The 27,100-nt window shown below is 44.7% G+C and overlaps 1 protein-coding gene across 6 annotated transcripts in view; it reads right to left on the bottom strand.

The window, feature by feature from the left end:
- Positions 1 to 27,100, bottom strand: part of LOC140396284 (tubby-related protein 3-like) — a 175,402-nt gene that overhangs the window by 133,605 nt on the left and 14,697 nt on the right. For 4 of the 6 annotated variants that reach the window (XM_072484684.1, XM_072484685.1, XM_072484689.1 and 1 more), the window contains exon 2: positions 7,224 to 7,275. In XM_072484684.1, coding sequence (XP_072340785.1) covers positions 7,224 to 7,275 — 52 coding nt within the window. Of the gene's footprint in view, positions 1 to 3,708; positions 3,953 to 7,210; positions 7,276 to 27,100 lie in introns of those variants that run through there. The other 2 variants (XM_072484687.1, XM_072484688.1) reach the window with 2 other exon arrangements.

Below are 27,100 nucleotides of genomic sequence, written 5' to 3'. Positions count from 1 at the left end.
TGGAGAATTATATTTCTAGTTAAGCATTTAAACTTCCTACTTTCCCAAAGACCTGGCAATAGTTTTTTGATCTTCTCCACCCGTTCTTCACTTCTTATTTAGTAGCAATTTTTGGTGAGAAAGTGCAGCTAATGGCAGTAACATTAGATACCTTACAAAGGCAATTTAACAGCCAATGTCAAGGGCAAATGTCTGGTGGCTTGAAATAGTGTTAAATATAGTGGCCTGGAGTTTCTGCTGGTTTGCATGGTATCCGGTGCAATGCACCTGAAATCGACATAAATGGCACTAAAGATTGCAGAATTTCAAGCATGAATTGCATTCAGCACAACTCGAGTTCCTGTTCTTTTTACATTAGTTTTAAAAACATTGCACTGGAATCAGACCGCTTCCCAAAACTGGTCACATCTCCATCAATTAAGATGGGGAGTTTATACTTGCTTGCAGGCCTTTGAGGAGTCTCTAAAAATTAAGCTACCTCATTAATAAAATTATTTTGAAAACTTTAGAATGTGATTAAAAAAGGAATCTGACATTGTATCTATTTTAACAAAGATTTTTTTTAAAGTCATTTTCAGCCCTTCAACATCAAGCTACTCACAGGTGATGGATTGATACGGGTTAAAAATTCTCATTTTTGCGTTAAGCCCAGTTTCAACTGTATTAACAAGCTGCAACCAGGTACCACTCTTAAAAATAAGGAATATTTTTGAAAGCAAATTATTATTATTTTTTAAACATTGCCCAACTGCATTGGTTCATAGCAGATATTAGATTCAGCAATATGTAAATGAATTCAAGTGGAAAAATAAAGAAAAATCACTTCAGCATGTGCACAATCCCATTTTGCCAAATTGCATGTAAAGTAGAAATTCTACTCCACTTTGCTTAATTTTTAAAACATACAGCATGGAGGTTTTCTCTGAAGTGAGATTTAACAAATGATGACACACAGAAACAATTACTTGTAAGTCCTTTGTCTCGGTCTCCAAATGCTGGTTAGCTTTTGTATATTTTTGATACCACAATCATAAAATGTACAGCTCAACTAACTGTACTAATTAAGTCTGAAAACCCATTAGTTGGGCTTTAATAATTTTTTCAACGGTTTACCATTTTCAATTAAATTTAAAATATAAAACTCGTCACCTACGCACGTGCAAGCAGTAGGGTTTCCTTGACAACAGGACATCTCATTCATGGTATTTAGTCATGCAGTTGTCGAAGTGCAAGTTCCCATGGATGCTTGAGAAGAATCATAGATTATCATAGAATTTACAGTGCAGGAGACGACCATTTGGCCCATCGAGTCTGCACCGGCTCTTGGAAAGAGCACCCTACCCAAGGTCAACACCTCCACCCTATCCCCATAACCCAGTAACTCCACCCAACACTAAGGGAAATTCTGGACACTAAGGGCAATTTATGTTCAATCAGTGAACATCTCTCAAAGTGTCACAATGCAAACTGTATTAATCAAGTCATCATGTCATAAAAGGGGGAAGATGACTGTCTATTTTATTTGTAGTCTCAAGATCTTTTTTTTTTTAATTTAAAGTTATGTTCTTGATGTGGAGTGTTGAGTGATCACATTCCAACTCCAAACCACCTTCTAGGGGCTGGTTTAGCACAGTGTGCTTAACAGCTGGCTTGTATTCAGCACAGGTTCAATTCCCGCACCGGCCTCCCCAAACATGTGCCGGAATGTGGCGACTAGGGGCTTTTCACAGTAACTTCATTGAAGCCTACTTGTGACAATACGCAATTATTATTATAGAATGTTAAGTGCTCATTACAGTATCGGCAGATTAATCTAAAACAGTTTATACCTCCCTTCCAATTACGTAATGTTTATGTGCCATAACAAAAAAAAGAGAGATGTCTAATGCTGGACTTTGAGGTACTGACACCAAAGCAGATTCTGAGGATCTAACTAGAAAAGGTTAATACTGTAGATTATCCATTCAGTAACCAACTGCTTGGGAGAAGGTTTTGAAAGCTACTGCAGTCAGTACATCTAGCAGAGAATGGACCACAGGCTCTGGATTCTGTATTAATATAAGAGCAGGAATATTCATATTGCTGGGTGTAGGTTCCTCTCCCTCGTCACATGCACCAGATGCTAACACTGACCATGCACAATTATCATGGTAGTGCTCTTGATATTAGTTTCAAATGTTTCAGTCCTCAGACATCCACAGTCTCTCTTGTTGACTTTGACAATGATATAGTGCATTGTGCTAGACAACCACCCTTTCAGAAGCACTCTTTGGTTTGCACACACACACTTTGGACCAGTCCATTGTTAAAAAAAAGTCGAGTTGGCAGAATTAGAGTTGCCAACATTAGTGCTGCTGGTGTTTTTCAGGTGCCTATATAGTTTTACAGTGATTGTCCATGGTGTGTAATTGTGATAGAATAGAGCTATCCAATGAAACCAATCTGTAATTATGAGTAGTTTTGGAACTAAGTGCACATGATCTGTTCATGCCAGAGTCTCTTGATGCAGGTTTGCCGAAATCATTGACATAAGAATATTTTGTCAATTGCTTCCCTCCTAAAATTAGCAAGTTAACAACTTTTTCCATCAACATTATGTTATATTTTCCGATCTAGTTTTAAAAGTGCTGTTTAAACAACAAGTACTGATGAGATCATAGTTATGACTGGTCACTTTGTTAGAAAGTGTTAAGGAACGAAACAATTGACACAGATCGAATTGCGACATTGATACACAATGGATACTATATTATCTGCTAATGATAGGTTAGCTCCTTGTGGGTTAATTACTCCATCGGTATTGACTATCTCCACTCTCATATGTCAATCACATGAACTCCTCTAAGTCAATTCCTTCGGTAATGTCATCAGCAATCACCAATAAAACATCATTACTTTGTCTACTTTGGTTGTAAATTAAGTCTCAGCCTTAAAAAATCATGTAGGCCCACCCAGTATCACTTTGCGTATGTGGTGGATATTTCAAAATCCTGACAGTAACAGTACTGTTTCTTTTTTAAAAAAATAAAGGTATCCTTCAAATACTGACTTCTTAAATCATTAGGTGAACATGAAAATAGCCAGTCAGTTTATACCAGTGTCATTTTTGAACACTTTCACTGCATTTGGGATTGTTTTGCTAAGTTACTTTTTGTTTACATATAATTGGTAAACCATGATTTCTGTATCATAGATTATCATAGAATTTACAGTGCAGAAGGAGGCCATTCGGCCCATTGAGTCTGCACCGGCTCTTGGAAAGAGCACCCTACCCAAGGTCAACACCTCCACCCAACACTAAGGGCAATTTTGGACACTAAGGGCAATTTATCATGGCCAATCCACCTAACCTGCACATCTTTGGACTGTGGGAGGAACCCGGAGCACCTGGAGGAAACCCACGCACACACGGGGAGGATGTGCAGATTCCGCACAGACAGTGACCCAAGCGGGAATCGAACCTGGGACCCTGGAGCTGTGAAGCAATTGTGCTATCCACAATGCTACCGTACTGTATGATCATGACCAAGCATGCCAGTTACTTTAACTGAACCAAATAAACAATTTTCAAAGTTTAATCTGAAGCAAACAAAACAAATTTATTAATCTGAACCAAATGCTTTATGGAAACCTCCGTGTTCTCAGTGTGCTGGTGAAAGAGTTAATGCTCTACATAAATACGAAAATGTTTTAAATAGAATGGCTTACCTTTTCAAGCGACATCCTTCGTCAGAGCAATACAGTTGTGACAAACAAGCTAAACACCGCCACTGTGCAGCAAGATTAATAAATTCATTTAAATTTCTACTGCAGGAATAGTTGTTTCTACATATTTAGTATCACATAGGCTGACCCTTGCCTACCACCACTAACTCCACGGACCACCCATCATATGGAAAATAATTCTTCAGTCAATTCAGTGCAATGCTGCCTAACACAGGCCGTCTTCCTCCATATCCAGCCACATCAGCTACTGAGTAAGAAAGGGCGAGAGCTGGAACATTCCATTTGAAATCAGAAGGGGTAGTTTTAAACACATAACCCATTCCATTCCCTTGCATACAGCATTATGTTTCTGTCTTCCAAAACATGGAAAATCAAATTAAAGCATACCTTTTCTACAAATATGAAGATTTCCTTATTTACACAATTTAAAAGCTGGGCTGAGATTGAAATTCTTTAGTAGACAACAGCTCTTATGCAATTTGCCTTCCAGGTATGAGCAGTTATTATACAATATATAAGCAAAATATTTTTTTAAATATAAATTTAGACTACCCAATTCATTTTATTTCCAATTAAGGAGCAATTGAGCATGGCCAATCCACCCACCCTGGGGGTGAGACCTACGCAGACACGGGGAGAATGTGCAAACTCCACACAGAGAGTGACCCGGGGCCGGGATTGAACAAGGGTTCTCGGCGCCAAGATGCAGCAGTGCTAACCACTGCACCACTGTGCTGCCCATTTATATAAGCAAAATAAAGTATTATTTCTGAATTGTATAAGACACCCAATTTCTTTCTTAAATGCTGTCAGGAGTCTTATTGGGCCCTGGTCCATCAAATGATTAAACAGTGCAGTTCTCAAAATTGAGCCATGTTGTAGGATTTACAAACAAATCTATTACTATAGTGGATTTAGAGAAATGAAAAATTTTCTAGCCAACAAAACAAAAATTGGAGTGAGATTACTCAGCAAATCCAAATGAGAAATGTATTTAAATTTATGGAATATAAGATCAAAATGTCTTTTTTTTTTTTAAACTGAAACTTCAGCATTTTTAAGGAATTGTACATAAGGTTAAGTTTATGAAAGGGTTAAACATTTAACTCAAAATACAACTAAAAGTCTTCTGTGAGAAATACACGTTATTTTCAAAACACAGAGAGACAGACAAGAGGCCTTGAAAGCCATGCCTTTCCAGACAGGGAGTCAGGCTCAAGCTGATAACATATACAGCTACATTTTAATTTTCAGGAATTCTCACTCGAGCAAAGAAGCATTTCATTAAGCGAGACAATGTTACATTATTCTAAAAGCAACAGATTTTCATTATGTTAGAAACATACTTCAACATGTAACCAGATCTGCAATATCCACGTGAGCTTCTTGTGTTGTTGCAATTGCATTCATCCAGGCAAGTGAAGAATATTCCATCACATTCCTGACTTGAGCCTTGCATCTAGTGGAAGGCTTTGAGGAGTCAGGTGAGTTACTCTCCACACAATACCCAGCCTCTGACCTGCTCTTGTAGTATTTACGTGGCTAGTCCAGTTCAGTTTCTGGTCAATGGTAACACCTAGGATATTGATAGTCGAGGGTTCAGTGATGGTGATGCCATTGAATGTCAAGGGAAATGGTTAAGAATCTTGTTGGACATGGCACTTGTGTGGCACAAACGTTACTTGCCACATCAGCCCAAGTCTGGATATTGTCAAGGTCTTGCTGCATATGGACTGCTTCAGTAGTCGCAAATTGTGCTGAACAAGAATAACCCAGTCTCTCCACATAACGTGGTACAATGCCAATAGACCTTTTCTGCACCATAAGGCCTTGATATCCTTCCTACAGTGGTGCCAAGAATTGAACACAATATTCCAAATGAGGCCTAACCAATGTTCTATAACTTACTTGCTTTGCATTCTATGCCTCAATTTAGAATGCAAAGGATCTCACAATATACTTGTCTTTAAACAAGTTTTTTTAAACGTGTCTCACCATCTTCAAAGAATTCTGTACATTCATTTCCAACTCATCCCCTTACCTTCCACCTTGGTCTCTCGGCTTCTGCACTGCCTTTAAATCAGTACCGCTCAGTTTATATTGTCTCTCATTCTTCCTATCAAAATGTGTCACATCATACCTTCCTGCATTAAATTTCATCTGTCACATGTCTGCCCACTTCACCGGTTCAGATACAGAGTAGGCCCATTCCCATGAGGGAGAAATGAAGGGCATCCAAACGTGAATGTCATGGCAAAGGAGGAGGTAGTAGAGAAATTGGATATGTCAAAAATAAAGAGGAGCTACTAAAAGACAGTCAGTGCTCAAAGTAGAAAAGTCACTTTTGTTAAACAAAATTTCCTCATTCTGTTTTCAACCACTTCAAAAATTGCCCAGCTCTCTAATATTCTTCCCTTCAGCAAAGGTAAATACAAAGCATTTAAATTTTGCTGCCATTTTAGATCACCTACAAAAATGAGAATTCTCTCTATGATCCCACCTAATTTTCAACAGTTCCCTTTTACTACAGTAGTTGTAAAATACTTTATTAATTTAAAATGCCATCTTTCATTCTCAGCTTTGCCTTTCCTGCCCCTATTTATTGTACTACCATTCAATTTGTTAGAATTATTCTTTAAGTCCTTATAAATACTCTTCCATTTTTGTTGGTTTATAACCTTTATTTATACATTACATTCTGAAATCAGTTGCTTTCTTCTGGAATGGAATATATTTATTTGCCAACTTCACAACCTTTCTACAAATCATCCCATTGCTGTTCTGAAGTCCTGTGTGCCAAATTCTCTTTCTAGCATTGCAATGTATTTAGCAATTTATTTTGAATATAGGTATGACTGATATTTGCAATATAGAAAATATTGAGCATGACACTTCCTCACATCAATGGTGTGGAGATGCTGGTGTTGGACTGGGATGGGCACAATAAGATGTCTTACAACACCAGGTTAAAGTCCAACAGGTTTATTTGGAATCACGAGCTTTTGGAGCGTAGCTCCTTCATAAGATGCTCACATTAATGAATTATTTTGTTCAAAACAGAATAATGCCTTTGCATTCTCTATTGTCCTCAACAGAACCTGTTCTCCCTATGGTACAGAAACTAGTTATCAATGGCCTTCGGAGAGAGAAGTAATCAAGTGTTTCATTACATTTGGATTCACTGGATAGAAATTATTATTTTATTTCTTCAAAGAGCAATGTTTAATGCATTACATTGTTCTTAATGTCTTCAGTATGATGTGGAAATTTTTAATCCAGGATATTTCAACTAATGGTGCCAAATGTCCCTCAGTTATTAAAAAAGCCTTTAAAACATATATTTTTGCACAGTTAATTGCAATAACTGAACTGAATGTTTTTCCAATCATAGTTAAAGCAACCAATGGCTGGGAACGCAGGCTGGATATTTAAACCTTGACATATTAAAAAATCACTTGAGTCAGCAAATGTCTGTTCACCCTACCAGAATCTTATACCTGTTTCTCCAGTTTCTGCTGTCGGAGGCTGATATTTTCATCCTCAAGGACACTAAAAAGAGAAAGCAGACTTGGTTTCAGGCCATAAAAAATACAGAAACTTTAATGAGTAATTGTTAATCAAAATGTTTGGTAGCATAGTGGTTCAATTCAGGTCTATTATAGATGGTATCTTGGGTTCAGCAATCTCAGTTGCTCCCAGCATCATAGTTTCATGGAAATTGATCCAAATTGCCTGATATAAATATAGTGACATAAGCTACGATGTAACAAACGTATTTCCCCTTGTAGCTTGGCCCAGACATTAGTGTGGTTCACACAAGTATTTCTTCCATCATTCGAAAGGTGGAATGTGAAAACACTTGGTGAAATGTGGCTTAATACAAATAATTAAACTGCTACATTTAACATCAGGTGAACAAAGAACAATGGATCTGTTGCATTCTATGCTTTCCATATCAATGGGTCATATTGATGCAAATAGATTAGCTTCACTGTATTCTCACCAATAGCCCAAAGAATTCCTTTTCCATGCAGCACTCTTCTTTGGACCCTGCCTTTACAGGACCTCACTGTTCATAGAGAAGGATTAAAAGGTTTTCTCCAAGGTGCTTCAATTGGCCAGAGAGAAGTGAACAAACTGAGGAAACTACCTCCAATTAACATATTAACAATTAACGTATGCCTAGTATCTAGGTATTTTTTCATACTTCTGAACATACCTCTGTCCAAACAATTCAGTACAGAACTGATCTGAACACCTTGACATTTGGCAGCTTCAGATTAGTGTAAAGCAACGATGTTTGAAAGAATAGTTTCATCATTCATAATTAAAATGCTACTACAGTGAAATGGTGTGAGATCTCCGCTTCAGACCATGCAAAAGATACACGATAAAGAGGGAAAATTTATGAGAAAATAACCAACAATAGGGCAGATGACAAAAACTTGGTCAGAGGTCAATTTTAACAAGTGCCAGAAAGAAGAGAGGCAGAGAGAGATGCAAGAGAAATTATCTGGACTGCGGAGAAGAGCCAATGTACGGTTGGCCTCTGCACACTGACACAAATTAAATCTACACCGCAGCATACCAAAGTACTATGTCTCCAACAATATTAGCAACAGTGTTGGCACAATCAATCCTCTTTAACCAAACGTTTACATCTATAAAATGTTTTAATATTTATTTGTTCATGGTATGTAGACATCACTGGCTTGGCCAATATCTATTGCCCATCCCTAATTCCCCCAAGAAGGTGGTGTTGCGCTATCTTCTTGAATCACTGATGTGAAAGTCCATGTGGTTCATCCAAAGTGCTGTTAGGGAAGGAATTCCAGGATTGTGACCCAATGATAGTGAAGGAATGGTGATGTAGTGAAGGAATGATGATGTAGTTCCAAGTCAGGATGGTTTATAGCTTGGAAGGGAACTTGCAGGTTCTGGTGTTCGCATACATCTGTTGTCCTTGTACCTTTTCGGTGGTAGAGAAATCTGGTTTCGAAAGCAGAAGGGGGTTTGATGAATTGCCTCACATCTTGTATAGGGTGTTCACTGCTGCCACTGTGCATTAGTAGTGAGGGAGTGTTTTTTTAAGGTAATGGATGGGGTGCCATTCAAGCAGGCTGCTTTGTCCTGAATGGCGTTGCACTGCTCGTGTGTTGCAGTTGCATTCAGCCAGGCAAGTAGAGGCTGACATGTATGTGCTACATGGTGGACAGGATTTGGGAGTTAGCAAGTCCCAGCCTCTGACCTGTAGCTGGTCCAGTTAAGTTTTGGGTCAATGGCAATATTCAATGTAATGATAATGGGGGATTCAGCGATGGTAATGCCATTGAACATCAAGGAGAAATGGTTAATTCTCTCTTGTTGGGATGGTCATTGCCTGGCATTTGCATGGTACAAATATTGCGTGCCACTCATCACCCCAAGCCTGAATGTGGTCTAGGTCTTGGTTGCAAATGAATACAGACTGCTTAAGTATCTGCAAAGTCAGTAATGGCACTGAACATTCTGCAATCATCAACATAGCAGAGGAGGGAAGGTCTTGATGAAGCAGCTGATGATCGTTCGGCCGAGGGATTCCAGCAAAAATGCCCTGGAACTGAAGCGATTGACCTCCAACAACTGCAACTATCCTCCTTTGTGCTAAATATGACTCCTACAAGTGGACAGTCTTCCCAATTCCCACTGACCTCACTTTTGCTGGGGGAGCTTAACAGCACTCTTGACGACACCTTCCATCACTTTGCTGATGATTGAGAGTCGGCTGAACGTTTGCTTTACTGTCACAAAGCTACCAAGTTCTTACTCGTTTACACTCTTCCCTGCCTAAAAATTCATGATTTTCAGCATTGTCTTTTCATATTGTGTTAAATGGCATGAGTCTGCAGGACTGTGACTGAGCTGAGTTTGGAGTCATATTTTAAAACAGAAAAATATATTTACTAAAAGTACTAAATACAGAGTATGTTCAGCTTAGAATTTCCCTCATGTCAGCGCAAGCACGGTAGTTCGATGTAGCAATTTACTGCTAACTTACTGACACAACATGGAATAGTTGTGTATGATATATAAAATCTCTCTTTGGCCACAAGGTGCAAGTTAAAGTATGCAGGCATACAAGGTAACTCCTAAGGCGACACCTTCCAAATCCAAGTCGGAGTGTGTGAGGGAATGAGAGTGCGTGGCAGTGTGAGAGAGTTAGTGCATTACCTACTCCCATCCAGTCTCAGGTATCTCTCACTCTCACCACCACACATCCGTTCACAATGGATGAGAGTGAGCACTCTGAGACTGGAGTGAGCCTGGCATGCAACTCTGACTCTCTCACACACTGGTCAGTTTTATTAATTACTCTTTTGTTAACAATTTATTGCTATGACATTGCATTATTTTTGCTTCAAAATTATTTCCTTTAATAAAAATTATAAGCTGCAGTCTCATCTTGGCACTATCCTCAACACTATCATGCACCACTGTTCATCATTATATACCAACCAGCCATCTGCAAGCCCATTTTAATATATTCCAATCTAACCCCATGGCTTGGCCTTATGCTGTAGCCTATTATGTGGGACAATGTTAAATGCCTTCCAGCAATGATATCACTCCCTCTCTTGCCTATCTACGAGGCCTGCCTTGACCGCAAAGAAATTCAATAAATTAGCCAAGTATAAACTTCCATTTGTAAAATCAGGCTGACTGACTGAGCTCGTGATCCTCAAAATGCTCTTTATATTATCTTTCATTATACTTTTCCCACAGTGAAGCTTATAGGTCTGTATTTGATAAAATGCTTTCGGAACTCTGTTATGAAAGATGTCAGAGCCACAGGCCTTATCTAGTTTGAGCTTCAACAACCTCCTGAATATATTCTGTCCTCCAATGATTTTAAGATTATTCATTCTGAGTTCATCTTTAAATGTGCCTATTCTGGCATTTCTGCTCAAGCTGCTTCTTTTTATTTTGTACCCTACTTTTCACTAATGCATTCAATTCTTTACTCTTTACACTTCTTTCATTAATATCCTTACTCTTAGTAAAACTGCTGTACCTTCCGATGCTGTTACCTCCCTTTCATAGAAGAGGAAAGTTGACTAAAGTGCTTCACTTGATAGCCAAAGCTTCTGTCATCTTCCTGATGCATCAGTCGACTAATCTCACCAATTGAACTATTTTAGCATGATGGTGGTTTTAATAGGAAAATCATATTTAAAAATTAATGATGTGCTGACTTTCATAGCAACAGCAAAACTATCTTGCTTGATCTTGTTTGGGGAGTTAGGATGAAGTCAACAGCATTTGACAGTTCAATTTTGAAATTAATGCAGGTCTCCTCAAATATTCCCAGGTGGCTGGGCCTGTGTCTTAATATTTGGTTTCTGAATGGAGACTAGGTGGGCGACTGACATCTCTGGGATGCAAGTGCATGAGATGTTCTTCCTTTGGCCTGAATTCCCTTTCCATCTCTCGAAGAAAAAGTAGACGATCCAATGGAATGGCTACATTGAACATTGTTGTCATTGCCAAGGAAGCAAGTGTTGTCAGTCACAGCATTCTGGTAAATTGGCTTTGAAGAAGTCCCAATTGTCACTGGCAGAAAGCTGTACAACCAAGTAATGCCCAAAACTGCAGTATGGAGAGACTAAACCAAAATCGTTCTATTTTGGAATTCAATTGAAACTATTAATCCATTTAAAAGAATCCAAGTTCTCAATGCCCAGCTTTACAACAGCAAGTACAGGAAAGGAAAAGTCAGTAATGTAGCTGTATTGACCATGAGATGACATCACTAAGAACTGAAAGTGAAGGAAAGGACAGAGAATAACGAGGCCCATGCACATTCCCGATGGAAAACTGATTTATTGCAAAGTTCAGTGCATCGGTCTACTTGCTCAATACATGATGAAAGTGCAAGTGTACTCAATGGAGCTTGTAATCATAGAATCAGTATTTTTGACCAAGTTCTGACTGAAAAACAAAGTGGGGGAAAATACAACCAACACTCAGGCTGCACACAACCATAAATACATACTCATATCACCTCATATCCAACGGCATTTGCACCCTTGCTCTATATAATCTTAAAGCACCTGCCTCATTTGGCACTGTTGAAAATATAACCTCCTGGTTCCATATACTGAATAAAAATTATGATTGGCAAGATCATGACTTCAGAAATTTTGGGTGAAGTGGTGGAACATTTAAATCTCTACATTCAGAAATAGGGCAAGCCTACCATGTCATGGAGGTAAACTAGTTTATCAAGCAGATACCTATAATTAATTGGTTGCTAAAAGTAAGGATTTTTAAGACACATAACACTATAGATTGAAAAGGGAAGTTGAAATAATTGCAGTCACACAGCACCTTGAATAACAAAAATATCTTCCAGCTGACACGATTGAGAAGTTGAAAGAGTTGTAGCTGGTGGCCATAATGTATTGTTGAAGAGATTATTATAGCACTTTCTTTTCCTTAAAAATATGTGGATAGAATCAGAAAGGAAATCCCAAAGATCAGGACAAGATAGCTGATGACTGTCCACAACAGGGAAAACAGGGAAGTGAGGATCACACATCACATCAGAATCAAAAACAAAGATTTGACCATAGGACTGAAGGAGTTTGTAGAGTAAGAGAGATGCAAAAATCATGGGTAGGTTTGAAGATAAAGATGTCGCTGAAATGTTTGGATGATTTTCAACTTGAGAGCAGGATAGTGATGAGGGTATTGCAAAAATGAATCCTTAAAGTGAGATTCAGACTAAGGGAATTATACCAAGGGAAAATTGGAAGTCGGCAGTCTTGATGGACAGATTGTGGATTTGAAGAACTACATTGAGCCAAAGCAGGAAGGAATATCAGAATCAATACTCGGGTTCAGGCTTCTGGGTCTTACCAACGTTGAGTTGAAGAAAATTATAATTTACCCACAATTTAACGTTGCGTAGACAGTGGAGGAATAGTTGTGGTGGTGGAGAGGGAATAGTTGTGGTGGTGGTGGAGGTGAAGTAAAGCTGGGTCGTAACCCTCTAGATTTCTGAAATCTGTACCACATTTACAGGTGCAATGGAGTGGAAGCTTTTATAGAGAAGGGACCAAGAAGGTCTCAGAAAGAGGCCACTTTGTATATGTTGGCAATGTTAGGAGAGGTGAGAGACTTCCGGTGATGTAGGAGCGAGGTCGCATAAAAGGTGGCTCCCGCTAAAGTCCCGCTATTCCAGTCCTTTTCATCCATTTTTACTCAGAATCTTTTGGGTCTTAACCCAGGAACATAACAAGGAGAACATTAAAGTGTCAAAGAAGCAGTGTCAAAAACTGCATTGAAGAAGGTTGCAGGGAAGAAATCCCAGGCGGTAAAAGAACTCAAGGGAGACAAAATGGCGGAAGACGCGGCCGTACCCGTCAAGTTGGAAACCTTGATGAGGGCGATGGCACAGGAGCTCGAAAAATTCGGGAGACAAATGGATGGAAGATTTGAGCAGCAAGGCAGGGAATTGAAGGAGTCATTTAAAGCTTCCGTCAATGAGGTGTTGGGCCTGCTCCGGTAACAGCTTGACAGAACCGCCAAGGCTGAAAGGGAGCAGGGTGAGACATTAACAGGTGTAGAGGAGGCCCTGTCAAACCACGAGAACTGTCTGGTTTTGTTGGTGACTAAATGCAGATTCTGGCAGATGTAAACAAGGGCCTGAAAGTCAAGATAGATGAGATGGAAAACAGGTTGAAGTGCTTAAACCTCCCGGTGGGCGTGCCACAGGGATTGGGGGGCACAAATAATAATAATCTTTATTAGTGTCACAAGTAGGTTTACATCAACACTGCAATGAAGTTACTGTGAAAAGCCCCTAGTCACCACACTCCGGCACCTGTTCGTGTACACAGAGGGAGAGTTCAGAATGTAAAATTCACCTAACAAGCACGTCTTTCGGGACTTGTGGGAGAAAACTGGAGCACCCAGAGATAACCCATGGAGACATGGTGAGAACGTGAAGACTCCACCCAGGAATCGAACCCAGGTCCCTGGTGCTGTGAAGCAACAGTGCTAACCACTGTGCTACTGTGCCGTCTTACTTTTGATGATGTTCTCTCGGCTGGTGGGCAGAGAGGATATGTTTGCTGCGCCGGAATTAGATAGGGCGCACGGGGCCCTGTTACAAAAGCCGAGGCCGATCGAGCCACCACGTGCGGTGATCATTCAGTTTCATAACTACCAGAGGAAGGAGCGGAGCCTGGAGTGGTCCAAGCAAAGACGGAATACCGATTGGGACCACAACATGGTGCATATACACAAAGGCATCGGTCCTGAGTTGGCGCAAAGAAGGGCAGCCTTCAACAGGGTGAAGGCAATGCTGTACAAAAAGGGTGTGCAGTTCGGAGTGGTGTATCCGGCGAGGCTGAGCGTCACATGAGGCTTGAAGGATCGTTATTTTGACTCGCTGGTGCAAGCCAAGGCCTTTGTCAAGGTGCAAGGACTGGATGGTTGAGGAGGGTTGGTGGGCCGTTTGGTTGTTTTTGTTCTGTCTTTCTTATTTGTATCAGTTGGGCTGAAGTAACTGTAAATATTGTAATATTGGGGGTTATGCTCGTGGCTTTTTTCTCTTTCTGTATAAGCTGAGCTATGGCAATTGTAAATACTATAATATTTGGGGTTATATTCATTGCGCTCTTTGTGGCCATGTCATTTGTTTGTTGATGCCGGGTGCGATTCCCTGCTTGGTTTTCTGTTTTTGCTATAGTAGATTAGGGCGATGGCAGGACAAGGGGCATGGGCGGGGGATGAGGTTTAGTGGTATTTGGGGAGGATGAAGCTTCCGCTAAAGTTTAGGCTCATTAACAGGAGTTTTGGGGGGGGGGGGTTGCGATTTTTTGGGCCAGTTAGACGAGGCTCAATGGGTCTAGTATGGCTGGCTGGGATGGGAACGGGTCTAATAGAGGTGTAGAGGTAGCAGGTCGTCTGCCGACCGGGAAGGGGAGGGGTTCAGCGCTAGCAATGATCAGAATGTTTTCTATGTCTCATCTTCAGGGTGAGGCAGGTTGTCTACAGGGGTGGTAGGGATCTGGGTATTGTTGAGGAATGTATGACCTACAGAGGTGTCAATGGTTGACTTGAGGTTGCTTGGGGGCGGGGGGTGAAACCCCCGACACAGCTGGCCACCCGGAACGTGCGGGGCCTCGGGGGGACTGGTTAAAAAAATAGAGGGAGGGGGCGCGAAACATGATAGTGGTAAGAATCCTGGAGGGGAAACCAGTGTAACTGGTAAACGTATATGCCCAAATTGGGATGATGCGTCGTTCATGAAGCGGGTGGTGGCGGCCGTGCTGGACCTAGACACTCACCAGCTTACTGTGGGGGATGATCCGAATTGTGTGCTGGACCCGAAGGCGGATTGAGCTAGGCCGAGATCTCTGGCCCCATTTGGGATGGCGAAAGTATTATCCGCGTTCATGGAGGAGGTGGGAGGGGCAGACCCATGGAGGTTCATGCATCTGGGGGAGAGGGAATTCATGTTTTTCTCCATAGTGCACAAAGTGTATTCATGGGTTGATTACTTCCTTATGAGTCGAACTCTGCTTGCCGGGGTTAGGGCAGCCGAATATTCAGCGGGAGTGATCTCAGATCAGACATCGCACTAGGTGGACCTGGCGCTGGGAGTGGGTCAAGAGCACCACACGGGTTGAGGGTTAGATCTTGGGCTTTTGTCAGACTTGGGGGTCTGTGTGAGGATTTCGAGGACCAATTGCAATAATGATAATTGAGAGATTTCGTCCTCCACACATGTGGGCGCGGAAGCTCAGGAGGAGCGACAGAAATTGGTGGATAAGGTTTTAAACGTGGATCGTAGCTATGAGAGGGATCCCACTCTTGAATTTGTGGTGTGCAGGAAGGATCTGCAAATGCAGTTCGACTTAATGTCAACGGACAAAACGGTGCAGCAGTTGAGGCGGGCAAAAGGGGCAGTTTATGAACATAGTGAGAAGACAATTCGGCTCGTGACACATCAATTAAAGCGGCGGGAGTGGATAGAGAGATTGTTCAGGTTAAGGACCGGAAGGTAAGTTGGTCTCCGATCCGCAGAAGGTAAATGGTGTGTTTAAGTCTTTTTAGGAGAAGTTATATCGGTCAGAGCCGATGAGGGATGGCGGCGTTTTTGGACAGTCTGGATTTTCCCACGGTGGCGGAGGAACTGCGGGAGGAGTTAGAAGCCCTGCTCTATTTGGAGGAAATCCAGAGAGAGTTGAAACAGGTGCAATCAAGAAAGGCACCAGGGCAGGATTGGTTCCTGGTGGAGTTCATTAGGAAAGTCATGGATCAAGTGGATCCATTGCTGCATGGCATTCCTTGGGACATGGGGGCAAGGATCCATCTTGATACTTTTGAAAAAGGACAAAACCCCACTGAGTGTGGGTCATATTGTCTGATCTCCTTGTTGAATACATACCAAATTGTTAGCCAAGGTTTTGGCTTTCAGACTACAGTCGTACCTTCCGGAGGACATAGGGGATGATCAGACAGGGTTCGTAAAGTGGTGGAAGCTGTCCACGAATATGCACCAGTTGCTTAATGTGGTTTACTCCTGCGATCGGCCCAGTACCGGAGATTATTGTATCTCTGGACTTGGAGAAGGCCTTTGATCAGATGGAGTGAGGATACCTCTTTACAGTATTGGAGAAATTTGGGCTGGGTCTGGGTGCAGTTGCTGTATGCCGCGGAGCCTGCTAAAGTTTGTACTCGTAATATAACCTCTGAGACCTTTCAGTTACAATCGGGGCACAAGACAGGGATGTCAGTTGTCTCCTCAGTTCTTTGTAATGGCGATTAAGCTGTTGGCTATGATGTTGAGGGCCTCGAAGGAATGGAATGGGATAGTTAGAGGAGGGGTGGGTATCGTTATGTGTTGACAATTCCATCTACAAGTTTGCTGACAACACGACCAGTGGGTTGGATCTCGAATAACGAGTCTGGAGGGAGATAGAGAACCTAGTGGAGTGGTGCAACAACAACAATTTATCCCTCAATGCCAGCAAAACTACTTCAGGAAGCAAAGCACTGTACACACCCCTGTCTGCATCAAGGGAGCAGAGGTGGAGATGGTCAACAGCTTCAAATTCTTAGGACTGCACATCCCCAAAAATCTGTCCTGGTCCACACACGTCAATGCTACCACCAAGAAAGCACAACAGCGCCTATACTTCCACAGGAATCTAAGGAAATTCGGCATGTCCACACTGACTCTTCCCAACTTTTACAGATGCACCATAGAAAGCATCCTATCTGGCTGCATCACAGCCTGGTATGGCAACTTCTCGGCCCAAGACTGCAAGAAACTTCAGAGAGTCGTGAACACAGCCCAGTCCATCACACAAACCTGCCTCCCATCCATTGACTCTATCTACACCTCCCGCTGCCTGGGGAAAGCGGGCAGTATAGTTAAAGACCCCTCCCCCCCAGCTTACTCACTCTTTCAACTTCTTCCATTGGGCAGTAGATGCAAAAGTCTGAGAACACGCACGAACAGATTCACAAACAGCTTCTTCCCCGCTGTTACCAGACTCCTAAATGACCCTCTTATGGACTGACCTGATTAATACTAGACTCCTGTATGCTTCACCCAATGCTGTTGTCTATGTATTTACATTGTGGACCTTGTGCTGCCTTTTCTTTTTATGTTATTTTCTTTTCATGTACTAAATGATCTGTTTGAGCTGCTCGCAGAAAAATACTTTTCATTGTACCTCAGTATACGTGACAATAAACAAATACAATTTGTTGTTATATGTAAGGAATCTGGAGGTATCTTTCAGGATCATTGTGGATTTTGCGGCGATTTGAGGCTTTCTCTGGCTAAAAGCAGAATATAGGGAGAAGTGAATATTTGTGATAAGGACGTTGAGGGGGTGGAGGAACTGGAATGAGAGGAATGGGGCCAGCTCTGGTACTTAGGGGTACAGATGACGGGAGACTGGAGATGGTTACGGAAGCTGAATTACACAAGCTTGGTGAGGAGGGTCAAGGCAGACTTGCAGAGATGGGATAGTCTCCAGATATCATCGGAGGGCCGAGTTCAGTCAGTTGGAATGAATATATTACCTAGATTCCCATGCCAGTGCCTCACACTGCTTCTGCCTCAGTACTCTTCTCCCCCCCCCCAAAGAGGTGGACCGGCTTATTACTGGATTTCTCTGGGTTGGCAAGCTCCCGAGGATTCGAGGGGGGGGGTGCTTAAGAGGGAGAGACAGGCAGGAGTTTATTACATTATTATTGGGCAGCTAATGCAGAAAAGGTGTTGGGTTGGAGCGGGGATCCAGGGCCCCTCTGGGTACGGATGGAATCAGAGTCAGTTAGGGAGATGAGGTTGGGAGCGTTGGTAACAGCGCCACTTTCAATGGGACAACAAAATATTCAACAAATAATAATAATAATCTTTATTGTCACAAGCTGGCTTACATTAACACTGCAATGAAATTACTGTGAAAATAACCTAATCGCCACATTCCGGCGCCTGCTCGGGTACACAGAGGGTGAATTCAGAAAGTCCAATTCACCTAACAGCACATCTTTCGGGACCTGTAGGAGGAAACCGGAGCACCCAGAGGAGATCCACACAGACACGGGGAGAACGTGCAGACGCCGCACAGACAGTGACCTAAGCCGGGAATCGAACCTGGGGCCCTGGAGCTGTGAAGCAACAGTGCTAACCACTGTGCTAGCATGCAAATCCAGTGGTAGTAGCCACACTTAAAATCTGGAGGCATCTCCACCAGATTTTTCGAATTGGGGGCAGCCTCACGCTGGCTTCCATTTGTACCAATCACCTATTTGAGCCGGCAAGGCTGGATGCCACATTTCGTGCATGGAACGAAAAAGGGGAAGATAGGGGAATCTGTTTTTGAAAGGGCAGTTTGCCAGTTTGGAGGAGTTAAAGGAGAGGTATGGGCTCAAAGAGACGAACAAGTTCAGGTACCTCTGATGTGGAGCTGAGTTAAGAGGTTGCTTCCGGCCTTCCCGGTGGTTCAGCACCTTGTTGATGTAGATCTTATCCTGCGCGGGATTGGTGGAGGGTAGTATGTCCGGCTAGCAAATAGTAAGGGAGGAGTTTGGTTGAGAGGATGAAGGCGAAACGGGTGAAGGTGCTGGAGCCAATTCTGGAGGCACGGAGGAGGGTGAACATGACTTAGTCGTGTGCAAGGCTAAGCCCTATTCAGTTAAAGGTAGTTTTTCGAGCGCACCTTATGAAAGAAAGGATGAGTCGCTTTTTTTAAAGAAACGGCGGTAAGGTGTGAGCGCTTTTCGGGGGAGCCCCGCACATACAAAAATATGTTCTGGTCATGTCCCAGGTTGAAGGGGTATTGGAGGTCCTTTTGTCCTGAGTGTGAAGATGCAACCCTGCCCACTGGTGCTGATGTTTGGGGTCTCTGATTGTGCCGGTTCTGCGGATTGGGGCAGGGGTGGATATCCTGGTCTTCGCTTCATTGATAGTACGGAGGCACATCCTGTTGAGCTGAAGGCTGGCAGCACCACCGAAGGCTTCGGCCTGGACAGGTGACTTGATGGAACATTTGCACCTCGAGTAGATCTAATACACAGTAAGGGGGTTGATGGAGGGGTTCTATCACGGGTGGCAACCTTTTAGAATACACTTTTAAAAATTGGTGTCTGCTAGTTATGCAGGGGGGTGAGGAAGGCAGGGGTATTTTGTATTAAGGGGAAAAAAAGGTTTGTTTTGGTCTTGTCATCTTTTATATGAAATGTTAAAAAATTAAATAAAAATAATTTCCAAATGTCAGGCGAGGTAAAGAATAAAATTAGAAGAGGGCAGAACCATAGAACTAGACAATGGATGAAAGCCAGGTGAGATGGAAGGCTATGTATTGTCAAAGCTTCAGGCAGACCAAACACAAAAAGGGATAATATGTCACATTTTCAGTCACACATGATATTATGTAGTTGCGCATAAAATGAGATTGAAGGTGCAAAGAAATATTGGTTCCGCCAGAACAATGCGGCACCAGACCCCAGCACAGACTTTGTCTAAACGTGGACAAAGGAACTAAATTACAGAGTAAGAAGAGTGATAACTGCAGCATTAAACTGCAAAGTGGCAAATAACTAATTCAAATAACTAATGGGTGGCACTGGGACCAGCATCGCTGCCTCACAGCCCCAGGGACCCCGGTTCAATTCGGGTGACTATCTGCGTGGAGTTGGCACATTCTCCCCGTTAGGATCTTCCCAGTGGACATTTGCTGTTGTATTATCAACAAATACAAAGCCATGCAAGTAGTCAAGGGATGGGCTGGCGGGTCTGTCTCAGGGAATCGGTCTCTTGTACCATTTGTTGTCAGCAGCCACTCACCCTGTTCTTTCAGCTTCTTTAACATAAGCCAGAAAGCTTTGGTGAAGAATCTTGTCCTGTTCCAAACTAGTCAGAACCAGCACAAACACCTGGAACAGTGTACATCTGGGAGGAAGAAACCATCGCCCACATTTACCTTCACTTTTGCCTAAAGAGGGATAAGCCACCAACTGGAACATTTTCCTGAGGGTTTTGGATGCCCAGATGGATAACTTGTAGGACTTGAGCAGATGGGCTGGAGGCTTGGTGGTGAAGGCTGGATGGTTTCCAGTGCCATAAGACTCTGCTGATAATTCCACCAATTTGATAAGAGACTCAAAATGTTATGCTTTTCCAAGAGAGATTAGTGAGGGTTGACTACAAGCTGGCCATAATAAATGTGTTTTGAAAGGCCTTTAAAGGAGCAAAGAGAGGTAGACATGAAGAAGCATTTTTTGGGGGGGTGGGGTGATTAATGGAGAGTACTGCGATTAGGCACGGTTGCATATATGTAATAGACTTTTTACATTTTGTACAGTGGTTGGGCATTAAACGGATCAAATATGGAACCAGAAAATCTGGTATGGGTAGGGAGCAGCTGGTAGGTCTGAAAGGGGTACACAATAAGTGAAGTTTAGTAACATTAGACACAGACCTCAGCACCCTGATGACCAGCAGGTTTCAAAACCCTTTTTTTAAGTTCTTTTTGTCATGGTCTGTTACTCCACCTATTTACCAGTCTCAGGCGCTGCATTGTGACAAGGCACCAAAGAAACATTGCCTTCACCACTTGTGAAGGGATACAGTCTGCTCAGGTTTCAACAGTTGACTTAAAAATAACACTACTGAGGATCTTAGAGAGGTCAGAAAAAGACCTCAGGAGACACAAGGTATACATTGTTAGAAAATAGTTTGCATGAATAGTTGCATAAAGGAAGCTTCTGATCAAATTAACTGAAAACTTTCAATATTTGATCAGTAGCAGCTATCACCGCCACACTGATGTAATTATCAAATTGGTGGCAAATTTCTCTCAACAGACAGCACAGTACTTTCACTATGCAGAGCAACCTTCACATTCAAAATCAGCATGGAACCCAATATTATTTAATGAATTCTAAATCCAAGATTTGAAAATATTAAAAAGACAGTTCTGTAGGCATTAAAGCAGGATATCCATTCTAACAGTACCTTTCATGACCTCAGAACATTTCCAGCCAATTAAAAACTTTGGTGTAATCACTGTTTTATATTCGAAACACACCGACCAATGTGCACACAGCAAAGTCACAAAAACAGATTATCTGATTTAGAAATGTCAATTGATGGGTGAATATGATCTAGGACACGGACAACTCAACTCATCTCCATCAAAAAAGCGCCACAAGATTTTTTTACATTGAGTAAACCCTAGGATGTAGGTTGTGAGGATTGCTAGCTTTTAATCCCTTAATGCTCTCCAATACTTTTTCTTCTCCTGATATTAATTACTGTAAGCTCCTCACTCTAATTAGCTCAGTGGTTATCCTGTTTTCTGGTATGTAATTTGTAAATTCTACTGTGAAAACTGATGTAAAATATCCATTCAACATCTCTGCCATTTCCTCATTCCCCACTTCTCCTGTTTCTGTCTCTGAGGAAGCAATTTTGACTTCAGTTACTTCCCATTTTATATACTTGTAAAAGCTCCATCAGTTTTTGTATTCCTGGCTAGTTTATTCCCACACTCTAGATTTTCTTTTCCAGTCAGCTTTTTGGTTGCCTTTTGTTGGTTTCTGAAGTTCTCCCAATCCTCAGGCTTGCTGCTTGAGGTACCCTCAATAATGATGCTTAGAGATTAAACTGTAAAGAAGGCTTTATTAGGCTAATAACTATGCTACAGATTTGGACGAGAGCTGACTGCTATACAGACCATGAGGTAGGCCTTTATGTATGGCTCCCAGATGGGCGGAGCCAGAGGCGGAGTCCCCAGGGTTCCAAGCCTGGTCTTAAAGAGGACATCACCTTACATAATGATAAGGCAGTAACCGTTCATCACATTCACCCCCTGTTTAAAAAGGAGTCCGGCGGGGGTGAAGTGCCATCATAGGTCCATCCGTCTTGGTGGCCGGATCGTCCTCCTCGATCTCCTCAGTTCGGGTGGTGGTGCGGCGGGCACGGACGTCCCGGTTGAGGGCACATCCGGGAGCACAGCGGTCGGAGCTTCGGTCCGGGTCAGGGCAGAGGAACTAGGCAGGGCCGGGGGTAGCGGAGCCGGCGCCGGCAGGGTGTGTAAAGGGGGGGCGCAAGGGGGGGCGCACGGTAGGAGCTCACCAACGGGTGGTAGGGCCGGAAGGGGGTGTGTTGTAGGGGGAGACGGGTCCTGCAGGGGAGCGGCGCGGGAAGGGGCGTCTGTGGTGGAGGATCCAGCGGGCGCCAGATCCCGGAGGGAAACCGTATCTTGCCTGCCGTCGGAGTACTCCACGTAGGCGTAACTGGGGTTGGCGTGGAGCAGTCGGACCTTTTCAACTAGGGGGTCCGTTTTATGGCTCCTCACGTGCCTCCGGAGAAGAACAGGTCCCGGAGCCGTCAGCCAAGGTGGAAGCGAGACCCCGGAGGTAGACCTCCTGGGGAAGAGAAACAATCGGTCATGAGGGGTCTCATTTGTGGCCGTGCAGAGGAGTGACCTAATGGAGTGTAGGGCATCGGGTAGGACCTCCTGCCAGCGGGTGGTTGGGAGATTTCTCGACCGCAGGGCCAGAAGGACAGCCTGCCACACGGTCGCATTCTCCCTCTCCACCTGCCCGTTTCCCCGTGGGTTATAGCTGGTCGTTCTGCTCGAGGCGATGCCTTTGCTGAGCAGATACTGACGCAGTTCATCGCTCATGAACGATGTACCCCGGTCGCTATGGATATAAGCAGGGAAACCGAACAGGGTGAAGATGCTGTGCAGTACCGTGGCTGAGGCCATGTCGGTGCAGGGAATGGCGAATGGGAAACGGGAGAACTCATCGATCACGGTGAGGAAATAGGCATAACGGTTGGTGGACGGGAGGGCCCCTTGAAGTCCACGCTCAGTCGCTCAAAGGGGCCCGAGGCCTTCACGAGCCGAACCTTGTCTGGCCGATAGAAGTGCGGTTTGCACTCCGCACAGACCTGGCAGGCCCTAACCATGGCCTTGACCTCCTTGGTTGAGTAAGGTAGGTTGCGGGACTTGATGAAATGGACGAGCCGGGTAACCCCCGGGTGGCAGAGGTCATTGTGGATGGCTTGCAGGCGGTCCTCCTGCGCGTTGGCGCATGTGCCGCGGGACAGGGCATCTGGGGGCTCGTTGAGCTCCCCTGGACGATACGTGATATCGTACGAGTAGGTGGAGAGTTCGATCCTCCACCTCAAAATTTTATCGTTTTTTATTTTGCCCCGTTGCGTGTTATCGAACATATAGGCGACCGACCGTTGGTCGGTGACGAGGGTAAACCTCCTACCGGCGAGGTAGTGTCTCCAGCACCGCACATCCTCCACAATGGCTTGTGCCTCCTTTTCGACTGCAGAGTGTCGAATCTCGGAGGCGGTGAGGGTTCGGGAGAAGAACGCTACTGGTCTGCCTCCTTGATTGAGGGTAGCAGCCAGGGCGATGTCTGATGCATCGCTCTCTACCTGGAAAGGGATGGTTTCGTCCACCGCGTGCATGGCGGCCTTGATGATGTCAGCCTTGATGCGGTTGAAGGCCAATTGAGCCTCAGCCAAGAGGGGAAAAGTGGTGGTCTTTAGGAGTGGGCGGGCTTTGTCCGCATACTTGGGGACCCACTGGGCGTAATAGGAGAAAAGCCCCAAGCACCGTTTGAGGGCCTTGAGGCTGCGGGGGAGAGGGAGTTCCTTAAGGGGGCGCATGCGGTCGGGGTCGGGACCTAGGACCCCGTCTTCCACGACATAGCCGAGGATGGCCAGCCGGGTGGTGTGGAAAACGCATTTGCCCTCGTTATAGGTCAGGTTAAGGGCTCGGGCGGTCTGGAGGAACTTTTTGAGGTTAGCGTCATGGTCCTGCTGATCATGGCCGCAGATGGTGACATTGTCCAAGTACGGGTATGTAGCCCGCAAACCGTACTGGTCCATCGCCCTTTGAAAGACGGAGACCCCATTTGTGACACCAAAGGGGACCCTGAGGAAGTGGAAGAGCCGGCCGGCTGCTTCGAAGGCAGTATAGAGGCGGTCTTTTGGTCGGATGGGGAGCTGGTGGTAGGCAGATTTGAGGTCGACCGTGGAAAAGACACGGTATTGGGCGATCCGATTTACCATTTCCGCGATGCGAGGAAGGGGGTACGCATCAAGCTGTGTGAATCGGTTTATGGTCTGGCTATAATCCACGACCATCCGTTTCTTCTCCCTGGACCGGACTACCACCACTTGCGCTCTCCAAGGGCTGTTGCTAGCCTCGATGACCCCCTCTCCCAGTAAACGCTGGACCTCTGACTTGATAAAAGCCATATCTTGGGCACTGTAGCGCCGGCTCCTGGTGGCGACGGGCTTACAGTCGGGAGTGAGGTTAGCGAATAGCGAGGGGGGTGCGACTTTCAGTGTCGCAAGGCAGCACACCGTGAGGGGGGGGCAAGGGTCCGCCGAACTTCAGTGTCAGGCTTCGGTGGCTGCACTGGAAATCCAGTCCGAGCAGCAGGGGGGCACAGAGGTGAGGGAGGATATAAAATTTGAAACGGGTGTATTTGGCACCCTGGATCGAGAGATCCGCCATACAGTACCCCGTGATTTGTACCGCGTGGGACCCGGATGCGAGGGCTATGGTTTGGGATGTGGGATGGGTGCGTAGGGAGCAGCGCCTTACCGTTTCAGGGTGGATAAAGCTCTCCGTGCTCCCGGAGTCGAAGAGGCATGCAGTGTCGTGCCCGTTGACCTGGACCTGCATCATGGAGTTCTGCAGGTGTTTTGGCCGAGTTTGATCGAGGGTGATCGCACCCAGTCGTGGGTAGTCGGAGTCGTAAAATGGCCGCTGCCGTTGGTCGCACGTGTCGGGTCGAGAAGATGGCCGCCAACCAGATGGCCGCTCCCATGATTCGCACGAGGCTGATGACGCGTCAGAAGAGGACGTGTCGGGTCGGTGCGCAGCAGCATTGAGAGGCCTGCGGGCCTGAGAGCCTGATTTTCGGGCCTGCTGTCCTTTGTTTTTCTGGCCCCTGGGTCTGGCCAAGCAGACCCTCGCAAAGTGCCCTTTCTTCCCGCAGTCGCTGCAGATGGCGGAGTGGGCTGGGCAGCGTGGGTGCTGGCCCTGCCCGCAGAAGTAGCAAGGTGTACCCCCATGGTGAGCGGGTCGCCGCGTGGCGCAGGCCTGTAATACGGGCGAGTCTGAGGAAGTCCGGGGGGGCTGGCAGAGTCCGCGGGGTACGTACCCAAGTTATGTTGGGCCACCTCCAGCGAGGAGGCGAGCGTTAGCGTCTCCTGGAGGTCTTTTGCCCCGTTTTCGAGCAGTCGCTGCCGGATGTAGGTCGAGCGGATGCCGGACACGAAAGAATCTCTACTGTGCAGGTTCATATGGACTTCCCCCGTCACATCCTGATGGTCACAGTCCCTGGCCAGCGCGGTGAGTTTCTCAACAAACTCGTCGAGCGATTCCCCCGAGCGCTGCCGGCAGGTAGAGAGCAGATGCCGGGCGTGCACCTCATTGACGGGTTTGACAAACCGCTTGCGGAGCAACTCAATCGCTTCCTCATAAATCGTCGCCTTTTCGAGCGTGGGGGAGATTCTGTGACTCACCCGGGCGTGGAGTAGACGCAGCTTGCGTGGCCCCAGGATGGGAGTCTCTGCGGAGTCCAGGTAGGCCTCGAAGCACCGCAGCCAGTATTTAAAAATTTCCCTTGCCTTCGGCGTTCGTGCTTCCAGATTGAGCTTCTCTGGTTTTAGGCCTGCGTCCATCCTGAATCTAGTTTAGCCTAATAAATTGAGGTACCCTCAATAATGATGCTTAGAGATTAAACTGTAAAGAAGGCTTTATTAGGCTAATAACTATGCTACAGATTTGGACGAGAGCTGACTGCTATACAGACCATGAGGCAGGCCTTTATGTATGGCTCCAAGATGGGCGGAGCCAGAGGCGGAGTCCCCAGGGTTCCAAGCCTGGTCTTAAAGGGGACATCACCTTACATGATGATAAGGCAGTAACCGTTCATCACACTGCTGTTCTTCTGAACCTTATAAGCCACTTCTTTTAATGTAATACAATCCTTAACTTCCCCAGTAAATCACAAATGGATTGTTCTTGCTAAGTTTTTATTTTTAATGGAAGGTATTTTTGTTGTTAAATAAATTTAAGATCTGGAGCTACACCCTGCTGCTGTGTTTGTTCAACAAACTCCTTGCACTTTAGTACAGAAAACTAGCTAGTGACCTTGAAAAACCTTTCAAGCTTTGTCGGATAGAACCAAACAAGCCTCAGCAGTGTCTGCTGGGAGAAGCACAGCTGCAACACATTGCATGAGCTGGCAATAGACATGCTGCTAGCACACTGCAAGAATTTCATTAATCACACCTCTGACTTCAATAATTAGAAATATTAGGTCAGATTTTTCCCTTTTTTCATCCAAGAAGTGGTTCAGACAAGAAAAGCAGTTTGCAACTCACCAGCTGCACAACCGGCTTTGCTCGCCACATTGTGCAGCACTTGGCTGGGGGGAAAAAAATCGGGAGCATGGCCTACTGCGTGACGATGGCAGAGCGAAGCCAGAAAAAGCCAGCAACGCTAGGAAGCCTGAGATCGGGGCGTCCTTGATCTCCAATTGAAATAAAGAAAGCCACGCTTCCGACCCCGCTTCAAGTGTACTGCCCAGACATGGCCTTCTAACCTCCGGGACTAGCTATGCCCCCCACCCCAGCGGGTTCCCATCGCCTGGTTCTCCTTCAAATAAAATCTGTTGTAAACCTCACCAACATGACATCATGCCGATGGGGGTGGGTGAGGGGGGAGCCCAATGTAGGGAGATGATATGTTGGGAAAGCCCTTTAGTAATATTGTATTTTTTTTTAAATGAGGTTCCCAACCTTTCTGGACGGGAACCT

This window comes from Scyliorhinus torazame, chromosome 19 (genome assembly GCF_047496885.1).
Source record: "Scyliorhinus torazame isolate Kashiwa2021f chromosome 19, sScyTor2.1, whole genome shotgun sequence".
NCBI classification, from domain to species: Eukaryota; Metazoa; Chordata; class Chondrichthyes; order Carcharhiniformes; family Scyliorhinidae; genus Scyliorhinus; species Scyliorhinus torazame.
This window is presented reverse-complemented; position numbering and strand designations above follow the sequence as displayed.